Consider the following 22,479-nt stretch of genomic DNA (forward strand, 5'->3'; position numbering starts at 1 on the left):
CCCTTCCCATTGGCTAATCAGTGAGATATGCAAATTAACTGCCAGCCAAGATGGCGGCCGGCAGCCAGGCAGCTTGAAACTAACATGAGGCTTGCTTGCTTCAGTGGCGGAGGACTCCAACGTTCCCCGCCTGCCTTGCCGGCGTATGAGTCTGCAGTATAAGAAACATCGTAACAAATATAGAAGCTAAACAAAACCCCAGAAATCTGCTTTCAGCAGCAGAAGCCTCAGAGCTGGAGCCAGAGCTAAAGCTGGCCCAGAATAAAAAAAAAAAAAAAAAGAAAAAAAAGGAGCAGTTGGGAGCTTCAGTCGGCCTGAAAACAGCCCTGAGCCCCTCACCCAGACTGGCCAGGCACCCCAGTGGGGACCCCCACCCTGAAGGGTGTGTGACCAGCTGCAAACAGCCATCATCCCCTCACCCAGGCTGGCCAGGCACCCCAGTGGGGACCCCCACCCTGATCCAGGACACCCTTCAGGGCAAACCAGCCGGCCCCCATCCGTGCACCAGGCCTCTATCCTATATAGTAAAAGGGTAATATGCCTCCCAGCACCGGGATCAGCGGAGCCTCGAGGCCTCCTGGCACCGGGATCAGCATGACAGGGGCCAGCGCCCAAACCCCCTGATCGCCCTGCAGCTCTGTGTGTGACAGGGGGTGGGGCCACAACCTCCCTATCAGCCCTGCTCTGTTCGTGACAGGGGAAGGCGCCCTAACCCCCTGATCAGCCCTGCTCTGTGCCTGATAGGGGGGATCTCCCCAACCCCCTGATCGCCCTGCGGCTCTGTGTGTGACAGGGTGCGGCGCCTCAACCCCCTGATCAGCCCTGCTCTGTGTGTGACGGGGTAGAACCATAACCTCCCCATCGGCCCTGCCCTGAGTGTGAGTGTGGCGGCGCCCCAACCCCCTGATCAGCCCTGCTCTGTGGGTGATAGAGGACAGCGCCCCAACCCCCTGATCCGCCCTGCCCTGAGTGTGACAGCGGGTGGTGCCCCAACTCCCCTATCGGCCCTACTCTGTGAGTGACAGGGGGGAGATCCTCAACCCCCTGATCGGCCCTGCTCTGTGCATGACAGGGGGGAACTCCCCAACCCCTTGATTGACCCTGCTCTGTGCGTGACAGGGTACGGAGCCCCAACCCCCCCTGATCGGCCCTGCTCTGTGTGTGACAGGGGGCATTGTCCCAACCCCCTGATTGGCCCTGCTCTGTGCATGACAGGGTACGGAGCCCCAACCCCCCTGGTGGGCCCTACTCTGTGTGTGACAGGGGGTGGCGCTGCAACCTCCCCATCGACCCTGCCTTGAGTGTGACGGGGCGGTGCCCCAACTCCCCAATCAGCCCTGCTCTGAGCCCAACCAGGGGCTGCACCTAGGTATTGGGCCTGCCCTCTGCCACCCGGGAGCAGACCTAAGCCAGCAGGTCGTTATCTCCCGAGGGGTCCTAGACTGCGAGAGGGCACAGGCTGGGCTGAGGGACCTCCCCCCCCGAGTGCACAAATTTTTGTGCACCGGGCCTCTAGTTTATTAAACATAAAAATATATGTACCCTTATGTTAATTGCAGCATTATTTATGGTGGCCAAGATATGAAAATGACTGTGTCCTTCATTAGATGATTGAATAAAAAAGTTGTGATATATCCTATCTAATAAAAGAGTAATATGCAAATTAACCATCACACTACAACAAAGATGGTGGCACCCATAGTGGCCAGGGCAGGATGCTGGTGGTGTTGCCAGGGCAACACGAGCCCAGCAGGCAAGCACGGCCCACAGGCAGCACCCATCAGGGCCTGCTTGCACGTCGCCATGGTGTGGAGCAAGCAGGTCCCACAGAGAGCAGAGAACAACAGGGAGCAAGCCTAAGCCATCAGTAGGACAGCCCCTGAAGGCTCCCAGATTGGAGAGGGTGCCGTTTGGGCTGAGGGAACACCCCCACCCCAGTGCACAAATTTTGTGCACTGGGCCTCTAGTATATATATATATATATAAAATCATTTGGCTAAGTGGTGGCTTGTTGATAGTGATAGAAGACTATCAGTGTCCATCTAATGGATGAGGCACAATTTTAAAAATAGACTTGAATTTCATGCATTATATTTTGTCCTTGGAAGACATGCTAATCCTTTCCTGTCTACTGCATGTTAGGAAAGCATAAGGATATACTTAATAGCACAGAAGTTAGTCTTCAGAATTGAAATGGAAACAGAGCAATAATTTGTGATTATGGTATTTTGCTATTAGCTCAGTTGGATGTTTTAACGTATGTGTTATATATTAACTTATTTTAAAATATTATTTTAAAATCACCACAGGCTTTAAAAGGTTTTGAAACATTATCTTATTAGCCTCCCTCCCTACCTTGAAAACAGTCCCACTAACCTCCCTTGGAAACTTATCTCATTGCACAATCATTCTCATTGCAGGTATCTAATCCCTGTATCAAATGTGGATTTTTTATCCTACAGTTAATTCTATCAGCTTCACCATCTCCATGAGGTTGGAATAGAATATCTAGCTTACTTTCTCTGTGCGTTAGTATCTGGATTCTTGAGAGAGGAAGTATGGCATCATTTGGTCTCAGTGGAAACAAACTATACTATTATAGTTTGATGGCATGAACCAGCATGTATCTTAATATATTTTGTCATGCTCTATGTTCATGTACTCAGCATATGAGTGAGGCGATATATAAGTGTGTGTGTTTTTAAGTGCCTGTAAAACGATTTATAAAGAATGACCTATTTTACTTTTAAAATGTAGTATCATCTGATGTTTTCCTATGAGCTGTGGAATAAAATAGAGAATTTTTTCCAAAGATGATGACTGTTTTTGACCAATTTCCTTTGTTTCTTTTGGTTTGTTGCATTGGGTCAAAGATTTAGGAAGAATGAAGACATTGAGTCAAATTTTAGGAAAAAAAGAGGTTGAGTTCAATTAGTTTTTTCTGTGGAGTCTTTGTCCTGAAGGAATTCACCACATATAACTTTACAGTGTTTTTTTTTACTTCTATTCCCTCACCTCCTCCCATTCCCACCAACCTTGGGTGTCTCTAGAGGCTAATAAACTATTCTCAAAACTGAACAACACTCAGAGAGCCACCTGAAGAGGTGTGAGCAGATGGATGTGGGGCCTGACCATCAATTTAGATCTAGACCAGGTCACTAACATATGAAGGCTGTTGTCTCCTAACAGCTGTTCAGTGGCCTCTGTGAAATGAGGTGGTGGCTTCCATCCAGTTTCTGGACAGCTGTCTTCCTCACAAAAATCATTGCCACAATTGGCATTCATAGGCTCTCTTGCTGGCAGGCTCTTGTCATTTCTGCTTTCCTCCTCCTGTTCCTGTCTTTTTCCTTTTCCTTTCCTCCAGTAGGTGGCCTGAAGAAAGAGAGCAGCCACAGTTCCTGAGGGAAGAATGTGTTAACACCTCTGACTGTGCTCCCTGCCAGGGCTTGCAAAGGGACCTCAGTCCAAGGCTGTTGGGATAGAAGGCTCATACCTCCCACAGCGCCCGCCTTCATTGCCCCAGCCCTATGTTGCTTTGCCTAGGGTGTGTCAGAGTTTACTCTGGGGTTGTCAATTTTATCCATTCAGCCTCTTCTTTCATCACAAAGGCAAGGAACATGGCTGTGTTTGTATAGTGAATGGGCCCAAGGGGAATTTTGAGTGATTCAGTAGTTGTGGTATAAACTCTTCATTATAACTCCCTCTCAGGTACAACCAGGAGTTACTCCAGACAGAGGTTGTCCAAGTTGACATTCCCTTCTGTGACAAGAGCTGCATACTTTGGGGGGCTATGTCTGACAATCATCTTTCCAAACCCCAAATCATCACACCTATCCTGACCAGACATTTTTTGGGGTTTAAAATCTATTTGGCAAGGTTTTAATAAAATAAAGATAAAACTTATTTTTTAATTAAATTGAACAAATCACTTGACTTAGAAGGGCTAAAATCCTACAAAACTAAGACTGCTTGAAAATCCATAGCATGAATTATTTTTATTATTTTTTAAAATAAGCTTTATTGATTTCAGAGGGAAAGGAAGGGAGAAGGAGAAAGAGAAACATCAATGATAGAGAACCATCAATTGGCTGCCTCCTGCATGCCCCCTTCTGGGGATCGAGCCTGCAATCTGGGCATGTGCTCTGACCAGGAATCAACCTCAACCTCCTGGTTCATGGGTCGATGCTCAACCACTGAACCACACTGGCTGGGCTAACTGAATTTTTTAAAATGTTCTTTGGATCCTTCAGAAAACAATAAGGAAATAGTAGTGGTAGCTTCCATCCTTGAAATGTCCAAGACTGCTTTTGAGTTATCCAACTTCATTTTCTCAGTCTCAATTTAAGAGTCAAAAAGTAGACTAAAGGAAGACTTGTAACTCAGATCCACATTATTTGTCCAATCAGAAAAAGGCAATGGTAGGACATGATGCTCTCATACTACTGGAACGAGAGAAAAAATTAAACAATTTTTAGTGATTCAGCACTTATTAAGAAGCCCAGAGTGCCATAGCCCATTGGCTCAGTGGCTAGCAGGGGTGGGCAAACTTTTTGACTCGAGGGCCACAATGGGTTCTTAAACTGGACTGGAGGGCCGGAACAAAAGCATGGATGGAGTGTTTGTGTGAACTAATATAAATTCAAAGTAAACATCATTACATAAAAGGGTACGGTCTTTTTTTTCAATAGTTTTATTCATTTCAAATGGGCCGGATCTGGCCCGCGAGCCATAGTTTGCCCACGGCTGGGCTAGAGCTTCAGCCTGTGGACTGAAGTGTCCCAGGTTCAGTTCTGGTCAAAAGCATATGTCCAGGTTGTGGGCTCAGTCCCTAGTGTGGGGTGTGCAGGAGGCAGCTGATCAACGATTCTCTTCATCATTGATATTTCTCTCTCTCTCTCTCCCTTTCCCTTCCTCTTTCTGAAGTCAATTAAAAAAAAAAAAAAAAAAGAAAAGAAAAGAAGAAGAAGAAGCCCAGAGCATTTTGCCCGGGCTGCCTCTGCCTCTCTTTGGAATTTAAAACCTGTGTACTACATTGTTGTGGAAATTCAACTAACACACCACACATCAGTTAGCATTTGACTCATTGCATTGTTAATTACTAAGAACACTTAACATTACCAACAAGATATCCAAGCCTTTCCAATGATCATATGAAATCTAAATGAGGAGCTTGAATTGGGTCAATATTAAACAGATGTGAAATCCCAGCTATCCTTGGCAGTTTAGAAGGTAAAATTACTTAGCACAACCACTTTGGGCAAGTGCTTTGAGTCTCAGAGTAATGACCAGGACCCACGAAGCAGTCATGTAGGGAAAAAGTGAGGTTTAGAGTTGGCGAAAATATCCAAGCACCAGCTCTGACTCTACAACCTTGATGATCTGCTTTCACTCATCTACATGATGGGACACATTGTACTGTCACTTTATGGGTTATTTTTGTTACTTAATGAGTTTAGAGTTACTTGAAGATCAAAGTGCTAAATATTTTTATTAGTTAAAACAAGCAACTGTGAACCAAATGTAAAAAGAGAAACAGCTTTAGGGAAGTATAATTTCTAGAATGGATGGATTGTTTTAATAGGTAAAAGAATGACTCTCAGTTTTGTGATTCACTTATTTATTCATTTAGTAAAAAATGATAGAAGAAATCTGAGAAATGACACAATCAGGTTGGCTACGTGCCTATTTGTTCTTCTATTTATTTTTAAAAATATATATATTTTATTGAATTTTAAAGAGAGAGAGGAAGGAAGAGAGACAGAGAGATTAAAAAATCAATGAGAGAGAAACATCATGGATTGGCTGCCTCCTGCACACCCCCCACAGGAGATAGAGTCTACAACCCAGGCATGTGCCCTGACTGGGAATCCAACTGGCGGTCTCTTGGTTCCTGGCGGGATGCTCAACCACTGAGATATACCAGCTAGGCTGTTCTTCTATTTTTTTTTTTTAATCCTCAAACGCTTCTGACTTCAAAAAAAGGGAGGAGGGGAAAAAGTAAAAAAGAAGAAAAATACCATTCTGATTTATAACACTTTGTAGTCTGGGTATGCCTTGAACGTTGCATTGAAAAAGAAAGTATTTTTCTGATTTCCTACCAATCCCCATCCTTAGCTTACCACTTCCAAAAACACCTCTCTCTTTGAAAGCAAACAATAAATGAGGAAGAATCAGTTTATAGATGCTGAAGTCTCTCCCTCAAAGAAGCACTGATTTAATTCAAACAGAACAACATGAATGTCTGAGAAGGGGTGAGACTTTAAGTCTCGGCTTGGGCAGTAAGTGGAAGCATCAGTTCCTGAGTCTACACCTTCTCCTGTCATTGTTGGCTAGGACTCTGGCCTGTAGCTTTCCCATTACACTGGTTAAAATACCATGTTGTTACTTCCCTCTCTTCATCTTTTGTTTTCTTCCATAAGGATAGTGGAAGATTAGAGTGTGAATGGAGTAAATGTATATTACATATATGAATAATATTCTTTTGCTAACATTATATGCTAGTCATAGGAAAAATATTTTTCTGTGTGGTTTATATTCTTTTTTCTAAGCTCTGAAAGTCTTCTCTAAACATTTAGTCCATGGAATGCAAATTCAAAACTCATCACAGACTAAATTGGTGATAAAAATGAAAGAATCAGATTTTTTAGACATTGGGATGGTGAAGGTTGTGAGACTGGGGAGGGCCACACCCAAGTCTACTAGGGTATATATAATTTTGGGGCACCCCAGTCATATCATATTGTATGTGAATGGTGCCCCCTACTGTGGAACAATGCATGCACTACCCATTCATCCACTCAGTATATCCTCCTTGAACTTGCTATGTGCCAGGCATGGTTCTAACTACTGGGAGACAACAATGGACAAAGCAGACAGGAATACCTAGTCTCACAGAATCTAAAGGCATTCTCATTCAATTATTTTTTTAAAGGCAAAAAGCACCGTGTGAACCAAATAATGCATCTGCATGCAGAATTTGGCCCATGGGCCCACCAAATAATGACCCAGCTCCAGGCCTTTAAATTATTTCTGTGATCTTGCAAACTTTAGTCACAGGGATAAAACACAGAAATGTACTAACTCAAGGTTAGCACCCACTACTTAGCTCATGTTTAATGGGAGCTCTACGTACATAGACAAGTCAGCTAATTAATTTTCAATTAAAATTCTCTATCCCCACTCCAGGGTGTATACTTGCCACTCCTTTTTCCAAGAAAACATAATTCCTAGAGGTGATCTGTTAGGTAAGGGAGGAAGGAAAACTAGAATGAGGTGGGGTCATGACATTCTGCCCAAGAATTGTTTGCCTAAATACTTGTCTGTGCTGGAGACTGATGGGACAGGTGGGCCATTGAGGAGTGGTCAGAGTGGCTCTTGAACCAATTCAAAGTCTGCTCCTAAACACCCACAAATTAATTTAAAAGTTTTTTTTTCAAGCAAAAAGATAGATTCCCTAAAGTGTCAGGTCTCTTAGGAGTTGTGCTAACAGAAGCAGGGGAAGTGCAGAATGTAACGAGTTCTCTTATAAAGAATTTATTTCTCAACCTTATGGCATCTTAATGCCATTTGATGGAAAGTTTTAATTTAATCTGCATATAATCAAAATGGAAGTAAAAGGAGGTCTGGTCACCTAGCTTGCTTTCATGTCTGAAATATATTTTTTTGGGGGGGTGGGCATTAGAAACAGGTAAAACTGAAAAGAATACTTGTATTAATTTTCAGCAAGCAGCTTTAGAGAAATGCTGTGGTGGTACTCAAAGAGTCGAAAAGTTTTCCACCTCAAAACTCACTCTGAATTTTGTTAAATAAAATCCTGATTCAAAAAATATTTAAGGAACCTAGGTCACAAATCTGATGAGAGTCATACTATATAAATATAAAGACCAAATGGAAGCATTCACATCTTCCAAGAAATAGAGCAAAGGTGACCATTTCCTCCTCTTCTCTGTCGTCCAGGATCCCTTCTTTCTAACCCCCCTCCTAAATGAATAATAATAACAGCAATAATAATAATCAGAGCAGAAAGTGTTAACTTATCAAATCTACACATTGTAGTAAATTACTTTCCCCAAGGTTTGAAAACATTTCCTAAAAACCGTCAGAGGTATTAATTTTGTTCTCTCTCTCTCTTTAAATCACAAAGCAGAATTCCACTGTCCTTCTCCCCACCTCCACCCCCCCACTTCTAAAAAAAAAAAAAAAAAAAGTTGTCGAGTTTTGCTTTTCTATTCACTGCAGTCCTGGCCAAAGTAAAGCCCTTTTTCTCAATGACGTCAAGATCTTTACCAAGATTAGGCTTTCATTTCTCTATTGCAGCAATTAGCCAGGGAATGTATAAAAGGCTTCAGGGAGACTCACTGGGCTGCAGAGAGCACTTTGCACCACAGATAGCAGAAGCAAAGCCGGAGGGAGTGGGGAGAGGAGAGGAGTCAGTCGTTCCAGGGGAAGGGAGAGAGTGAGGCAGGCTGGGGGAAGGAGAACAGAAAGTGTGTGTGAAACGGAGTAAAGAAGGGGGGGAGTAAAAAAAAAAAACCTACCCTTAAAGCACATTTTAAAAACTCTGGCAACTCAAGAAAAGAAACAGGCTACGTATCTGAACATAGAGACAATGAAAGGCTACAGAAAATTTTGCTGTCTCTGCCACAGTCTCATAGGTGCTTGGAAATGAAAGTGGAACTGCCTGTCTTTAACCGACTCTGAGAGGGTAACTGGATTAGGGACCGGTACGCCAGTATTTTTTTTTTTTTTTAGGGTTTTTTTTTTTTTTTAACATCTAAAATCCTGAAAAAAAAAAAATGCAAGCAGCTCCGAATTGAATGAATTGATGGGCACACTCCAACTGCTGGGCTGGAGAGACTGGACTTGGTCTTGCCACTTCTGCTTCTTTGAAAGAGGAGAGATCTTGGGCTTCCTTTTAATTTAGTTTTTCTCCTTCTCTCCCCCCCCCTCACCCTCCCTAACCTTCCCCTTTACCTCCCCCACCCCTCTATTGCCACCCCCTTTTAAGTAAGAGGGTGAAGGGGAGCCACAGCGCACACGGGAACTGACTTGGAAGGCAAGGAAGATGGGCATCCTCAGCGTAGACTTGCTGATCACATTGCAGATTCTGCCAGTTTTCTTCTCCAACTGCCTCTTCCTGGCGCTCTATGACTCGGTCATTCTCCTCAAGCACGTGGTGCTGCTCTTAAGCCGCTCCAAGTCCACTCGCGGGGAGTGGAGGCGCATGCTGACCTCAGAGGGGATGCGCTGCATCTGGAAGAGCTTCCTCCTGGATGCCTACAAACAGGTGAGCGGGCCAAGGGGCTGCTTAGGTCAGCAGGGGCAGGGGCTGCACACCCTGAGACTGGAGGCCGCTGGGAGCATTGCGGGGAGATTGTGGAGCCTGTGTGGGGGCCGAGGGTTTATGCTCAAGTGAGCTCCTGCCTTGACTTTCTACACCTGTCACAGGAGTCAGATTTGACAGGTAGTAAGCCACGCTGACTGTGTGACCTAATAAGGAGTCTTTGTAATAAGGGTCATTTAATGGCTTGCTGTGATTTCAGAGTAGAGGGTGTTTGTGCCGGCAGGAGAGCTTTGGGAAAAGTATGAAGATGCTGGGAGAGGGCAAACAGCTGCATTTCCCATGCTCTTGTTATAAACTGGGGTTCCGATGTTTTGCTTGATGAGATGCTAGGTGAGCTGTGTTGGGAGAGACAGTTCAATGGGTGAAAAGCAAGTGGCGGTGCGGGGCGCGTGTGGTGGTGGTGGGGAGGTGCCGAGAACATGCTACCAAAACTCAGGGAGAGGACAAGGCTGCAGGAATGATCACAGCAGGTGTGCTTTGGCATACTATCTGCATCATTTCTGGGAGAGGTAAGAGTTAATGTAAGCGAGCCCGTGTTCAGCATCATCCTCTATATTGATTCCAATCTGAACCCTTTTCAAAGGGTTATCAGGCCCTGTGTCCCAAGTTACTAGGTAACAGTTTGCAAAAGGAAGATCTTAGCACTGACAAAGTCAGAACTCCAGACTTTGTAAAAGAAACCACATTTGCTTTGTTTCTCAGAAGTGAAATAAGTTGTCTTAGAAAGAGCAGATGCGCCTACGGTTCATTCCGTTTCAAAGCAGTTCTAAGGCATGCCTTGATCACTGGAGCAGCAACCTCCCTTACCTGAGGAAATCAGGTCCCAGAGGCTGCTCTCTCAAAGCCAGAGTTGAGACCTTAGTTTCTCAGTGAAGAATGCTGTCATTTTAGCCTTTTTTAATTTTTATTTTTTATGCTCAGAGGATCTTCAACTCATCTTAGGAACAAAGTGAAACATTTCTCGTGAGTCAATTTGCCCCTTCTCCCCTGTGCCCGTATAACTCCTGAAGGTCCCCAAGCAAGAAGAATAGACCTACTTGGCAAAAGTTGCTAGCAAAGCAGTCTTGGTTTTCCCTCACAGTATTGGGGGATCTTGTCCAAGTTGCCAGGGAAGGGGAGTTTGGGAGGAATATGGAAGCCAATGAAGTGGTGCACCTTAAGCAGGCAGCACCCCAGAACCAGAATAAAACTCAGAATAAAAGAGGGGGAAGGGAATGAGACCTCCATAATAAGCACTAGAAAACTAAACCTATGCCCCCGGAAAGGAAAAGAAGTAACTTCTAGTCACAAAGAATCCAGAGTAGGGTTGTTCCATTGAAAATCAAACAATTGTTCAGGAAGAAAATATCCACTGTGCATTAGGGAAGTTTTACTATAACACATGCCTTTGATATTGAGAGAAGCCTGCAGAAGGTTTTCATTTTTTCTAAAGATAGGAGAATAGTTAGAACTCTTGTCAGTCAGGAAAATTTCTTTTATAATTATATGAAATGATGCTCAAAGTTCTAACAGGAAAACTCATGTATATTGTGTATGTGGGGCCAATGGGAGTATGTTAAGTATGAGGGGATCATTTCATTTCCACAAGTGTATACATTGAATGTGAGATGCTTATGTTTTTGTATTTGTAGGTCTTAGGAGATAACATGGCAATGTCAGTGGTTTAATCTCAGCATATTAGATTCTTACTTTTTTGAAAGAGAATTGACTTTTGCCTAGAAAAGAAAAGTCACTGCCTGGGAGAATTTTACTAATATGAGTGTATACTTATGTAAACATCTCTCACATAAAATATAGGGGCTGTGAGGTTGCCCACAAATATTAAGCGAGGTTGTTTTCCTATTAAGCAACTTATTAAAATTAAGAGAGAAAAACAAACAAATACCTCTGTAATAGACTTTATTATTTATTTTTTTCATTAATGTATAGTGTTCCATTGTGTTGCAATATTTTGTTATTCCTATTCCAGGAAATTGAGGATGAGTGATTTGTTTTCTTTTCTTTTCTTTCTTTTTTTTTTTTTTTTTTTTTTTTTTTGCCTATGGCTTGCGCATTCCTCTCCTGTATTGTTTATGCCTACTGATTTGATTAGTGACCAAGTTCATGACTGATGTTATTAAGTTTGCTTTTAATGATTTATATAATAGCTAACACCATGAGAAGAAACAACCCAAGAACCCGCCTGTCCAGAGACAAGACTGGACTGGGTGTGTAATGAATGGAAACATGGCAAACCCAACTTGTGTTGAACTTAGGTCTCCTTCTGCCACCCAGTAAGGCAAGGGTAGTGGTGCTGGTGGTGGCATTTGAAGTTCACTCAGAATCTCTTTCCTGAATACTGTTGTCCTCTGTGCCACCATCTCTGGGTGTAGCCATTTCTAGGGACACACTGGAGGAGGTACTGTTTGAGATAGCATCACAGTATTTCACAACCCTGACTTGCACTATTTTGAGACTGCCACCCAGAAGCAGAGTTTTCCAGGATGAGTGTGTGCATATGAGATACGATGAAACATGTCTTTTCTAATTCTCCCTGTTGTTGAATGTCAGATACATGGGGATATTTTAAGAGAAAGTGAAATGAAAGTGTTATCCTTGGGCTTGGCTGTTACACAAGGCAACACAGAAGTTAAAACAGAACAAAATAAAACAAATAAACAACAACAAAAAAAGCCCCTTCTTCATGAACATGTTAAAAGGGATTTGAAATTAACTTTGTAGGGAAGCTTGCAAAGATAATTTGGGTTCGGTTAGAGGGTGTTCCAGGCATTGCTTTTATGAAAAGGCAAGTCTACAAAAACTTATAGATTGAGGTGAATAACAGATATTTGTCATTTAAGTTTCTTTTGTCAGTGTCATTGCTTTTAACACTGCATCTTTCTGCTGATGCTCAAAGACTAAAAATGCAACCAATGAGCAAACTGCCCTGTCTGGGAGCTAGCCCCTACCTAAATGAAGTGTAAAAGCAAACACACAGTATAGATGCCGAGAAGCAGTTTAGCTTCCTCACGGTTAATATGGCAGTGGTACAGAAAACATATTCATTTGAACATATAATTTTGGTTTTGAAAAGGTCTCTTTAACATCTCCTCCTCCTCATTCACCTCAAGCCTTTTGACACTAGTTTCTACCATGGAAAATGGCTCTTTTAAGAGAGAAACATTCTCCAAAGAACACAAAGAAGGCCACAGCCAGAGCTTGTTCATCACTTGGATAAAACAGTGGGAACTGATAAAAGCTCAGAGCTGTGTTTCAAGGTAGGAATCCAAAAGAAAATGGCCAGAAGTGAACTGAATTCAGAGGAAAGAGTAGGTAGTTTATTCTCCAACTCTGATTTATTTGGCCAATTTGAATGTAAATGGTTAAACCGCTGCTTAATAATTGTTTGGCTATGTTCGTAAGGACATTGATGTAGCCTGGTCATTATGTCAAAGAATTGGAAATTTCCTGGTAGTGAATGAAGCCATTCCTGGACTTTGAACAGCAAGAAGGATGTGGCAAAACTATTCTGCTACCCCCTTCCATATTTATCACTTGCTTTACTTTCTATCATGAGATTAGGTGATATTTTGTCCAGTGGAAAAGAAAAAAAAAGTTAGTAGTATATGCTCTGTTTCCAGCTTCTAATTGACGAATGGTCCTTTCTTTGTTCCTTTCACAGTCCACATGTTCAAGCAGCATCGCCCTCCTCCCCACTCCCCCCACCCCATGCACTGAACACTGTGAGTGAAAGGAACCCCATCATCAAGGGAATCAGATTTATAAACATGCCATGTAGTTACACTCTTGCTCATATTTATAAACATGGCTCTCGCAACATTTGAGCTTGGCCCAGAGATGCTCCCTGTCATAAAAATGCAAACCCTTAATGTACCTCCAGTGTTGGTGATGTTGTGTTGACGTTGATTACAAAGACGTAAGAAAGGACCATTGTAATAGTGTAGATGAGAGAGATAAAAGTCAGTGATGACGATATTGCATTTTACGTATGTACGTCCTTTCTGATTGTTGCAAAATAAAGGGACCCTTTGGGAACATCGGAACTTCAAGACCAATTAGTGGAAATGATGCTTCTTGTGTTTGGGCATTAAATACTGGGCAGGGTTCTCTTTAGAGCCGCTAATGCTGGCAGGGAAAGAGGTACCGACCTAATTACTCTTCCGCAAGAGTAAAAAATGCCTTTTGAATGCCTCTTTGGCAAATATGTCTCATTAAGGACAAAAACCAAACACAAACCCTCTAAGAAGGAGAAATTAAGATGATAGGTAACTTGTGGCCAGGAGACTTTCTGTGCCACTGTGGGAAATTAAAACAAAGTTTGGGAGTATCAGGGATAACTTGTTTTTGTTGAGCTTCTTTCCTGCAGCCTAAATGTTATTATTATGGAACCAGCTTTATTTTCTTCATCATTTTGGCTCTTTGTCAAGGAATGCTTTGCTCCTGGGGAAAGCAAAGAATCTTCCACCATTGAAGACAGTGGTGATTCTCCCATTCCATCTCAGCAGGGTGCATAGCCAAGCAAACCAAGAAATTCTCCATTTGAAACTCTGGTAATAATAGGAATTTAATTTTCATGGTGACCAAATGGGAAAATGAGAAAGGAACAATAATGTCCTTGTAAAAAATTTTCTTTGCAGTTAAATGCAAACTTTATTATTTTAAATTTCTATTTTTTTCTTTATTATTGCTAAATTATCCTCCATCAGTAGGTTTTTAGCCAATATGGACAAATTGTATGATTAGTATATGATACTTAAAAAAGCAGACTACTGGTCTACTCACATTTGGACTTACAAATCATGGGTGTGTGTTTTCCCCTACTAGTATTAATAACATTGATCTTACCTATGCATTTCTCTTACCTAGTCATTCTCATGAGCAGGATATCTGCTTATTACATGCTAATCTGCAATAGGGTCATAGATGCTCAACAAAATAAAGAGGATTGACTTTCATTTTATACAATAACCATCTGAGGTAATCCAGAACAGAGCAACAGCATTAGGTATTGATGATGGCGGTACTCTACAGTAGGTTTACATTTCTAAATTATCTATCTCAGCTCATTCATCACCCAACTATGATTATATTGATTACAGGTCAAGGTTATACTAAGTGTAAAATTCTTCACTGACCCCTACATAGGATTAGAACAACTATCATTCATTCAATAATTCATTCAAATATATACATATATATTTACACACACACACACACACACACACACACACACACACACACACACACTGATCCCGGCTTAACAAAATGCCAAATCCTCACACACAAAGAACATTATGTATTTGGTAACTTTCTTTACTTTTAATTTTAGAATGAAAGTGTTGTATTTGTTCTAAATTTTCTAAAGTAAATTAGTATGGCTGTATTTTGGAAAGAATTATGTGGCTGACTTATACTTTGTCACTAAAAACGAAGAGAAAGTGCTTTAACTTTCCAAGAAAATTAACTACAGGTAATAGGAGAGGCACCTGTGACTGAAGCATCAGATTAGATTATTCAGTTGAATAGTCAGGAATAATGCAAGGATCAACAGTGCTGCTTGGATCAGAGCCATGGGCATCGGAGGCCCACTTAACAAGACCACACACTTGTTGGTTGGTCTTAAAAATGACTCCAAAAGGCAGATGGATGTTTTTACCTACCAAGAACCAACAAGTCTATAGTCCAGACATGATTTTTTTCCTGTGTATGGATTGCTCAGTTAACGTAAAGTACAAGAGCTAGTGGATTCAGACTGATTGAATGCATTCAGATCTTGGTTGTATAACTATATTGAGGAACACAGCCCAACAATATGGTTAAAAGCAGCCATGCTAGAATTGTTACTGCTATCTTAGAACAGATCTAAATGGTAAGGTAATGGTAATGCTACCTACCACCTAAATCTATGAAGAATTACAAAAAGAACTCATAGATTATAGGTTTGTAATATCTTCAAAATGTATATCTTTACATTTTAAGTATATTTTAATACCTCAGAGACAAGTGTGGCTTATATAAAATAATAAACCAGTCATAGAAAGACAAGTACCGTATAATTTCACTCATATGTGGAATCTAATGAACAAGATAAACAAACAACATAGAAACAGACTCATAGAAAACACTGACAGCTGTCAGCAGGGAGGGAGGTTTGAGGCTGGGTGAAAAAGGTGAATGGATTAAGCAAACAAACAAACAAACAAAAAACCTCATAGACAAAGACAACAGTATAGTGGTTACCACAGGGAAAGGAGGGTTGAGGGGAGGTAGATGTGGGTAAAGAGGGGATAGATGGTGATAGAAAGAGATGACTTGGAGTGGTGGACATAATTCAATATATAGATGATGTACTATAGAATTATACACCTGAAACTTATGTAATTTTATTAACCAATTTCACCCCAATAAATTTAATAGAAGAGTAAAACATAAAGAACAATAAGTAAATGAAATAATCCATCTAAGGGGATTAACCAAGAAGCTTAATATAAATAACATTTTCCCTGATAGTGTTTGAAAAACAAATGTACCTATTGAAATCATACCAACAGCTTGCTTTTCTAAGAAGCAGAGTATTATTTTAAGATTTCTTTTAGAAAAGAACCAGTACTTGTTTTAAACCTGCCCTGCTAAGATTTTTCAGAAGGGAGAGTCAGGACTTCTTTAATTCTTTCCCTACAGTGAAAATGAGTTATGCATTAACATTAGATAGAAGCTTCTGAATAAAAACCCTTGAGTATTTTATATCAGTCTGGATTGTTGAATCTTTAACAATTCACTTCTAAATGACTTCAATTAACAGCAGTTTTATATGTGGCTGTATTTATATGAGGAGAATAAGTCGATCTAGTTGGAAGTGTTTTGTAATATTAAGAATGGTGTATAAAATCAATTGTACTTTCATAAGTTGTCCCTGATGTTATTGGCTTTGATTAAACCATTCTAAGGGAAGATCCAATTGTGTTCATTCAAACTGAAGTAATTGACTCTTTTGTGTTGCCTGTTTTTTATTATCAATTTACAGACCCAAAGGCCAGCAAACTTTCTTTCAGTCTCTGTTCAACTATTTAAACCACATGCAAAGAGGGCACCTGGAACAATTTTCTTCTAGATCTCTTCTGCCTGTGTATTTTATAATTCAGAGGAGCTTGTTAATAAAATGGATGATAGACGAGTAAATGGTTTGTGACTTCCTAGATAAAAAGAGGGAAATAGACCAAAAAACAAAACAAAACACAAAAAATGAGAAATTACAAGTAGAATTCTGGAATAGTTTAATGTTTTTGCCTGTTTGTTTAATGAAAATAATGAGGTTCTAATAATAAGAGCCCAAAGTAGGCAGTGGCTATAGGAAGGATGTCGTGCTGATGAGAGCTCAAATTACTTCTGGGGGAAAAATGTTTTTAAACATAGAATTGCCCGGGAAAGGTGGCATTCTGTTTTACATATTTTGATGGCATCTAATAATGGCAGCCTACATCCACACAGTGAGTTATCGTGTACAAAGAGCTATTTTCCTTATGTTATCCTTCTATAACCATATGAGGAAGACAGGCATCGTTATCACCATTTTACAGGTGGGAATATTGAAGTGCTGAAGAGGCTAAGTGGGACTAGCTTCTTATTATAAATGGTGGACCCCACATTTTCTATCTCTGGCCAAGAATAGAGCCCATTGGTATCATTGTCCATTGAATGAGAATAAATGACTTAGCATCATGCAAAAAGTAAAGGTCTTTTCTTTGTAGTTTAGAGCTTAGAAGGGGGAATTCAGAAAGAGGTACTATGTTCCACGACTCTGATAATTTGTCTTAGAGTAGACCATTTAACTTTTTAAATGAAGTCAATTAATCATTTGTTATATAATGTGTGCTAAGCATTGACAGCAAAGTAAGAACAGTGAAGAATACCAGCCTCAACTTAATTATGAAGAGCGTTAACTGCAGTGCCTTCAATGATAAAAATAATTACCTTCAGTGATTACACGGAATGAAAAAGACTTTTATTCTCTGTGGGGCCATTCTTTACGTTACCTGCCACGATGCCTCTTTACTCAAATCAATATATGTTCACCACATTTTATTAGAGCCACTTGTTTTCATATAGAGTGAATTGAAGTGACAATGTGTTTAATGTGGTATGCTCTTCCTCTTTCTTTATTCACAACCAGGTGAAATTGGGTGAAGATGCCCCCAATTCCAGTGTGGTGCACGTCTCCAATCCTGAAGGAGGCGACGACAATGAAAATGGTGCCCAGGAGAAGATAATTACTGGAGCCGAGTGCCACCTTCTTGACTTTGCCTGCCCGGAGCGCCCACTGGTGGTCAACTTCGGCTCAGCCACTTGACCTCCTTTTACTAACCAGCTGCCAGCCTTCAGCAAACTGATAGAGGAGTTCTCATCAGTGGCTGACTTCCTGTTGGTCTACATTGATGAGGCTCATCCTTCAGATGGTTGGGCGGTGCCTGGGGATTCTTCTTTGTCTTTTGAGGTGAAGAAGCACAGGAACCAGGAAGACCGATGCGCAGCTGCCCACCGGCTTCTGGAGCGTTTCTCCTTGCCGCCCCAGTGCCGAGTTGTGGCTGACCGCATGGACAATAATGCCAATGTAGCCTATGGGGTAGCCTTTGAACGTGTGTGTATTGTGCAGAGACAGAAAATTGCTTATCTGGGAGGAAAGGGTCCCTTCTTCTACAACCTCCAAGAAGTCCGGCATTGGCTGGAGAAGAATTTCAACAAGACATGAAATCTAGATTAACTAGTTAAAGGTATGATTGTAATGGAGCGATATATATGTATATATACATATGAAAGGAAGTGAAGAGCTGAATCCACTAGTTCGACTGAATCTCATTGCCTCCACTGATCTCATTGCCTCACTGAAAGACAGGAATTTACATCTCAGAAGAACATAAACTTCTATCATCTCAATGCTTCTTTCAACACCCAAAATAGCATTTGGCTAAATAGTAGCCCCATCACTTCTCTTTCTAAAAGAAACTTCAAAATTTTTCTGATTGTAAAGACCCCAAGATGGAAAGGAAGAAACCCTGTTTGCGACAGCTGATGCATGCTTTGGGACCTGAAGAAAAGACTCACCTGAATAACTACCATGTTAAGGAAGAAGCTACCATTCTTGTTAGTATAAGGGGTATTGCCTAGGCTTTATTCAGCATGGATAGAGCTCAACTAAAAAAATATTAAATATATATTTACAATTGTGCCTTGAACCCAGGCCAGGTGGTTAGGACCTTGGTGTTTAAATGTTAGTTTCTGATGTTCTAGTTTCTAGCCATGTAATGCTCTATACCAGTCTAAACATCCCAGAGCTCACAGGTGTTTTTGTAGATATCAAGAATGATTCCTTCCTGGAGGGTTAGAATGATCATCTAAAACTGAGAGTTACTTTCAAGACAGGTGAAGAAAATCAAGTTGACTAGCTAGGAAAAGGAGGCAGAAGGATTAGGAAGCATCATAGAGTTTCACCTTGAGAGTAATTTTTTATCCACAGAAACATGAAAATATACACAAAACCAGAAAAAGAAGTAGCTCAACTAAAAGTAGCATAGAGAATATACGTAGGGAATCAATATATTTATCATAGTATACTCCTAGATTAAGGGAGAAAGGGGAATTGAAAGGGAAAAACACACTCTAATATTTGCATTTCTGAGGTTTTTTTTTTTTAAATAATTACTTTTTGAAATGTATTTGTGGTGCGTATATTTTCAGTGGGTGAATTGCACCCACACCATTGAGAGGTAAAACCAATGGATCCAGTAGTACTGATCTGTCCCACTCCATCTCTACAATTGTGATGTGGCCCTACTCATTCTTTGTTTTAAAATATTTATTGTTGAAAGTTTTGCATATGTCCCCTTTTTTCCCCATTGACTTCTTCTAGCCCCGCCCCACCCCATACCCCCTGCCTGGCCCTATTCGTCTTGATCTCTATAGAAGTGTTTAATCAATGCTGAGCTCTTTGGCTCAAAATATGTATACACATTCATTCTCAGATGCTGTGGGAGGTAGGTGTCTTACCCATTCAACTACAGCCCTGTTTTTCTTTCAAAGTAGGTGAGCTATAATGAATGACCAGTACAAACAAACATGGTTTTGTCAGTTGCAAAATAGAGGAAGAGAAAATTAGTTTGAGATAATTCCCATCAAAGGCAATCCTTAGTAGTATGGAATTTGGTAAAATGGAATAGCCATTGACATTTAAATTTGGACTTGGATCTTCCTTTGTTTCTATTAGCTAAGGTCTAGTAATCTAAGGCCTTTATAGTACATTAATATAAAGTTATTTATGGTATATAAATCTCTTTAAAATGAAGACATGATAGTTTTATCTATAAGTAAAATAAGTAACAGGCCTACAAATTTTCTATCATAAATTTAAGGACACTATTAAACACAGTATATGTTTTTATTTATATGTAAAATCAAAGGTTCTTATGACCATTCCATTAATAATTGAATCATAAAATAAAATTAATATAAAAAGATATCTAAAGTTGAAAATAACTTTCTGAACTAGTTTCCTGAAATGAAAAAGATGTGGGAACTGAGTTTGCAAAAACCAGAAATCTATTTTTATTTTCAGATTGGAGTAATATAGTAATCATATCACTGGTCAGTTTATTGTTTAGATATTAAAGGGCCATTTTAACTGACTCTTTATACAACAACATTTAAGCTTCTCAGTATTTTAAATTCTACAAAGTACACCTACAAAGAAACAAAGCAGATTTTTACATTGTGACACAAATTTCTGAAAAAAATCACATTGAAAATGGATTATTTCAGAGTTAAATAGTTAAACTCTATAACTCAAGGCTTATCAGTGGGCCCCATTGATTTTTATCTTCAAAATGGTGTTGAGATTTCTGTGGCACATAAAAGATCAATTGGTTGCAGCACACCCACCTTGTTTCCTTAAACTTTCCCCTTTGTTCTATATGTACAACAATGGAACAGGATGTTAGAGAAGCTGGTAGGGGGATGAGATTCAGTGAAGGCAGTTAGTGCTAGTTGTCTGGGGAAAGGTGATAAAAAAAAATCACCCAGTTGTGATACATTTTTGAAGAAAGAGAAAGTTGTGTGCGTACAATTCCTCTGGCTGAGGATCATCCAATGGAGAAATGAGGCAGTGGAAATAGACATACAAAGGCATAGGCTGAATATCAGGGAAAAAGATATGTTCGATAGAACATAGAAGAGTCACTGGAAGAAAGACTGTTGGGGGCCAATGGAGAAAATGAATTGACAAAGCTCAGGAATCCTACAATATATAGAATGGCTTGGTGTTATCAGAATTATGATAAGTCTTTAATTATGTAACCTATTTATCTCAACATAAACTTTTATGATTTTCTGTGATGTATCTTTTATGAACTTAACGAGAACTCATAGTTTGAGGTAGAGGGGAATCGATGCTTAGCTGACATGCTCAGAGAAATTATTAGATTGTCAATACCCACCCCACCAATCCTGTCTTTATAAAGTATGTTCCTTTGAAAAACTGTAGTTCTTATTTTCACAAGGCAAAACTTTTATATATTTAAAATTTTATATGTAAAACTTTGAGTTGTTCTTCTTAGCAACTAAGCATCTTTTCCCCCTGTGTTTACATGGAGCTATCAGTTTATCCTCTTAAACTGAATTAGCTTGTCTGTTATTGAAATAGTTTCTGAGCAATTTTAGATATTGTCATAGCTTCTGGATTCTCTCAGACAGGTAGTGTTTGAAAGACTTATGTCTTGGAACTATTCAAAACTTACTTTATTTTTTTTATTTTATATTTGAAAATATTAGTGGAACCAACAATGACTTTCTTAATTGGGCATGAATAAAATGCCTGCACAGTAAAATAGACATGTTTGATACAGACATTAAAATGTAACTGACCTCCTTAGAAACAAATTAGAACCTCTGTTCTTGCTTTGTGTAGCTAAAGTGACTGTCATTTAACTTATCTGCCTTTTTATATTTATGTTTTGTATCTCTGGTCCTATGTCTTCACCTTGTTTATAGAATGTACTCCTGATTTTTGGTAATATCAACTTCTAAATGGCATATTGATTTAGTTAAATCCTGCCACTAATCAGGAAATGCCTATTCTATTACCATGGAGAAAAGAAAAGACTGCTGCCTTTCATTTTGCTTGAGTGTATTTCACTAGTTGGGCTCTTGAATAAAAATTAGGAAATATGGTGAGGTCATGCATGAGGACTGCCTGGCTAGATAAAATACCAGAGAGGCAGGTGAAAGACAATATCTAGGCCTTTGGGGAAATTCCCAGATGGATGAAAGGTAGCCTCAGCATGTCCTATGGGCTATGTCCATAACGAGGAATGTACTGTTGTACAGGACTTCCCATTCTGTAAATCCTAAGAGGATCAAGTTGGGCATTTATTTCACCTGAACTCTGACTGATAGTTTGAAAAATAAGCTCAACTAGAATCACATGGCCATTGCAAAGAGAAAAATGTGAACACCGACATCTGTCCTATTGAAAAGTTAATGAAAACTTTTTTACCAGCATTTAGAGCTTTTCAGAACATGCCCAATGTCCAATGTCAGATCTCTCAACAGTTGAGACTAGCAATGAGCCTTTTAATTCTAGGAGCTTTAAAAACAAACGAAAAAGATATTGCCAAAAATCAGAGCTAAAGTGTTTTTTGTTATATTCAAACCTCCTCCTTACTTCCTCCTTTATTTTTAAAATAGAAGCTAAACCCAGTCTTGATATGCATTTCTAGAATGGAGCACAAGTACCAACCTCTGCTTGGTGATCAGCACTCTCTTGATAGTATCCTGAGGTTCTCTAGGAAAGAAGGGGGCAGGGCCTGGGAGAGTCAGGAAGTGGTTAGTTAGGCGGGAAGACCTTGGTGTATGTATTTGGGAAAATTCTACAAGAAACTTCACACCTTTGGAGGAGGCCTGAGTGACTTTAGGATGAGCCAAAGGGCCATTTCCTAATGCCTTACATTCTGGATAGCACCAGAAGCAAGGCCTCAGTCTTAAGAGACCCATTTCTATTCCACAGTGAGTCTAAACCAAGAAAGCAAACATGTACAGCTATCCAAACAAGACTGTTCATGCAAGTCAGGGCTTGCTGCCTGTATTGGGCA

General features: G+C 40.3%; 1 protein-coding gene across 1 annotated transcript; it reads left to right on the forward strand.

The window, feature by feature from the left end:
- Positions 1–8,364: 8,364 nt before the first annotated feature.
- Positions 8,365–19,822, forward strand: DIO2 (iodothyronine deiodinase 2). Its single transcript, XM_081105175.1, has 2 exons — positions 8,365–9,286; positions 17,514–19,822. Exons 1-2 carry the CDS (start codon positions 9,065–9,067, stop codon positions 18,087–18,089), a joined length of 798 nt encoding a protein of 265 aa, XP_080961301.1. The 5' UTR covers positions 8,365–9,064; the 3' UTR covers positions 18,090–19,822.
- The last annotated feature ends 2,657 nt before the right edge of the window (positions 19,823–22,479 follow it).

Source organism: Myotis nattereri (genome assembly GCF_964212035.1).
Source record: "Myotis nattereri genome assembly, chromosome: 1".
In the NCBI taxonomy this organism is placed as follows: domain Eukaryota; kingdom Metazoa; phylum Chordata; class Mammalia; order Chiroptera; family Vespertilionidae; genus Myotis; species Myotis nattereri.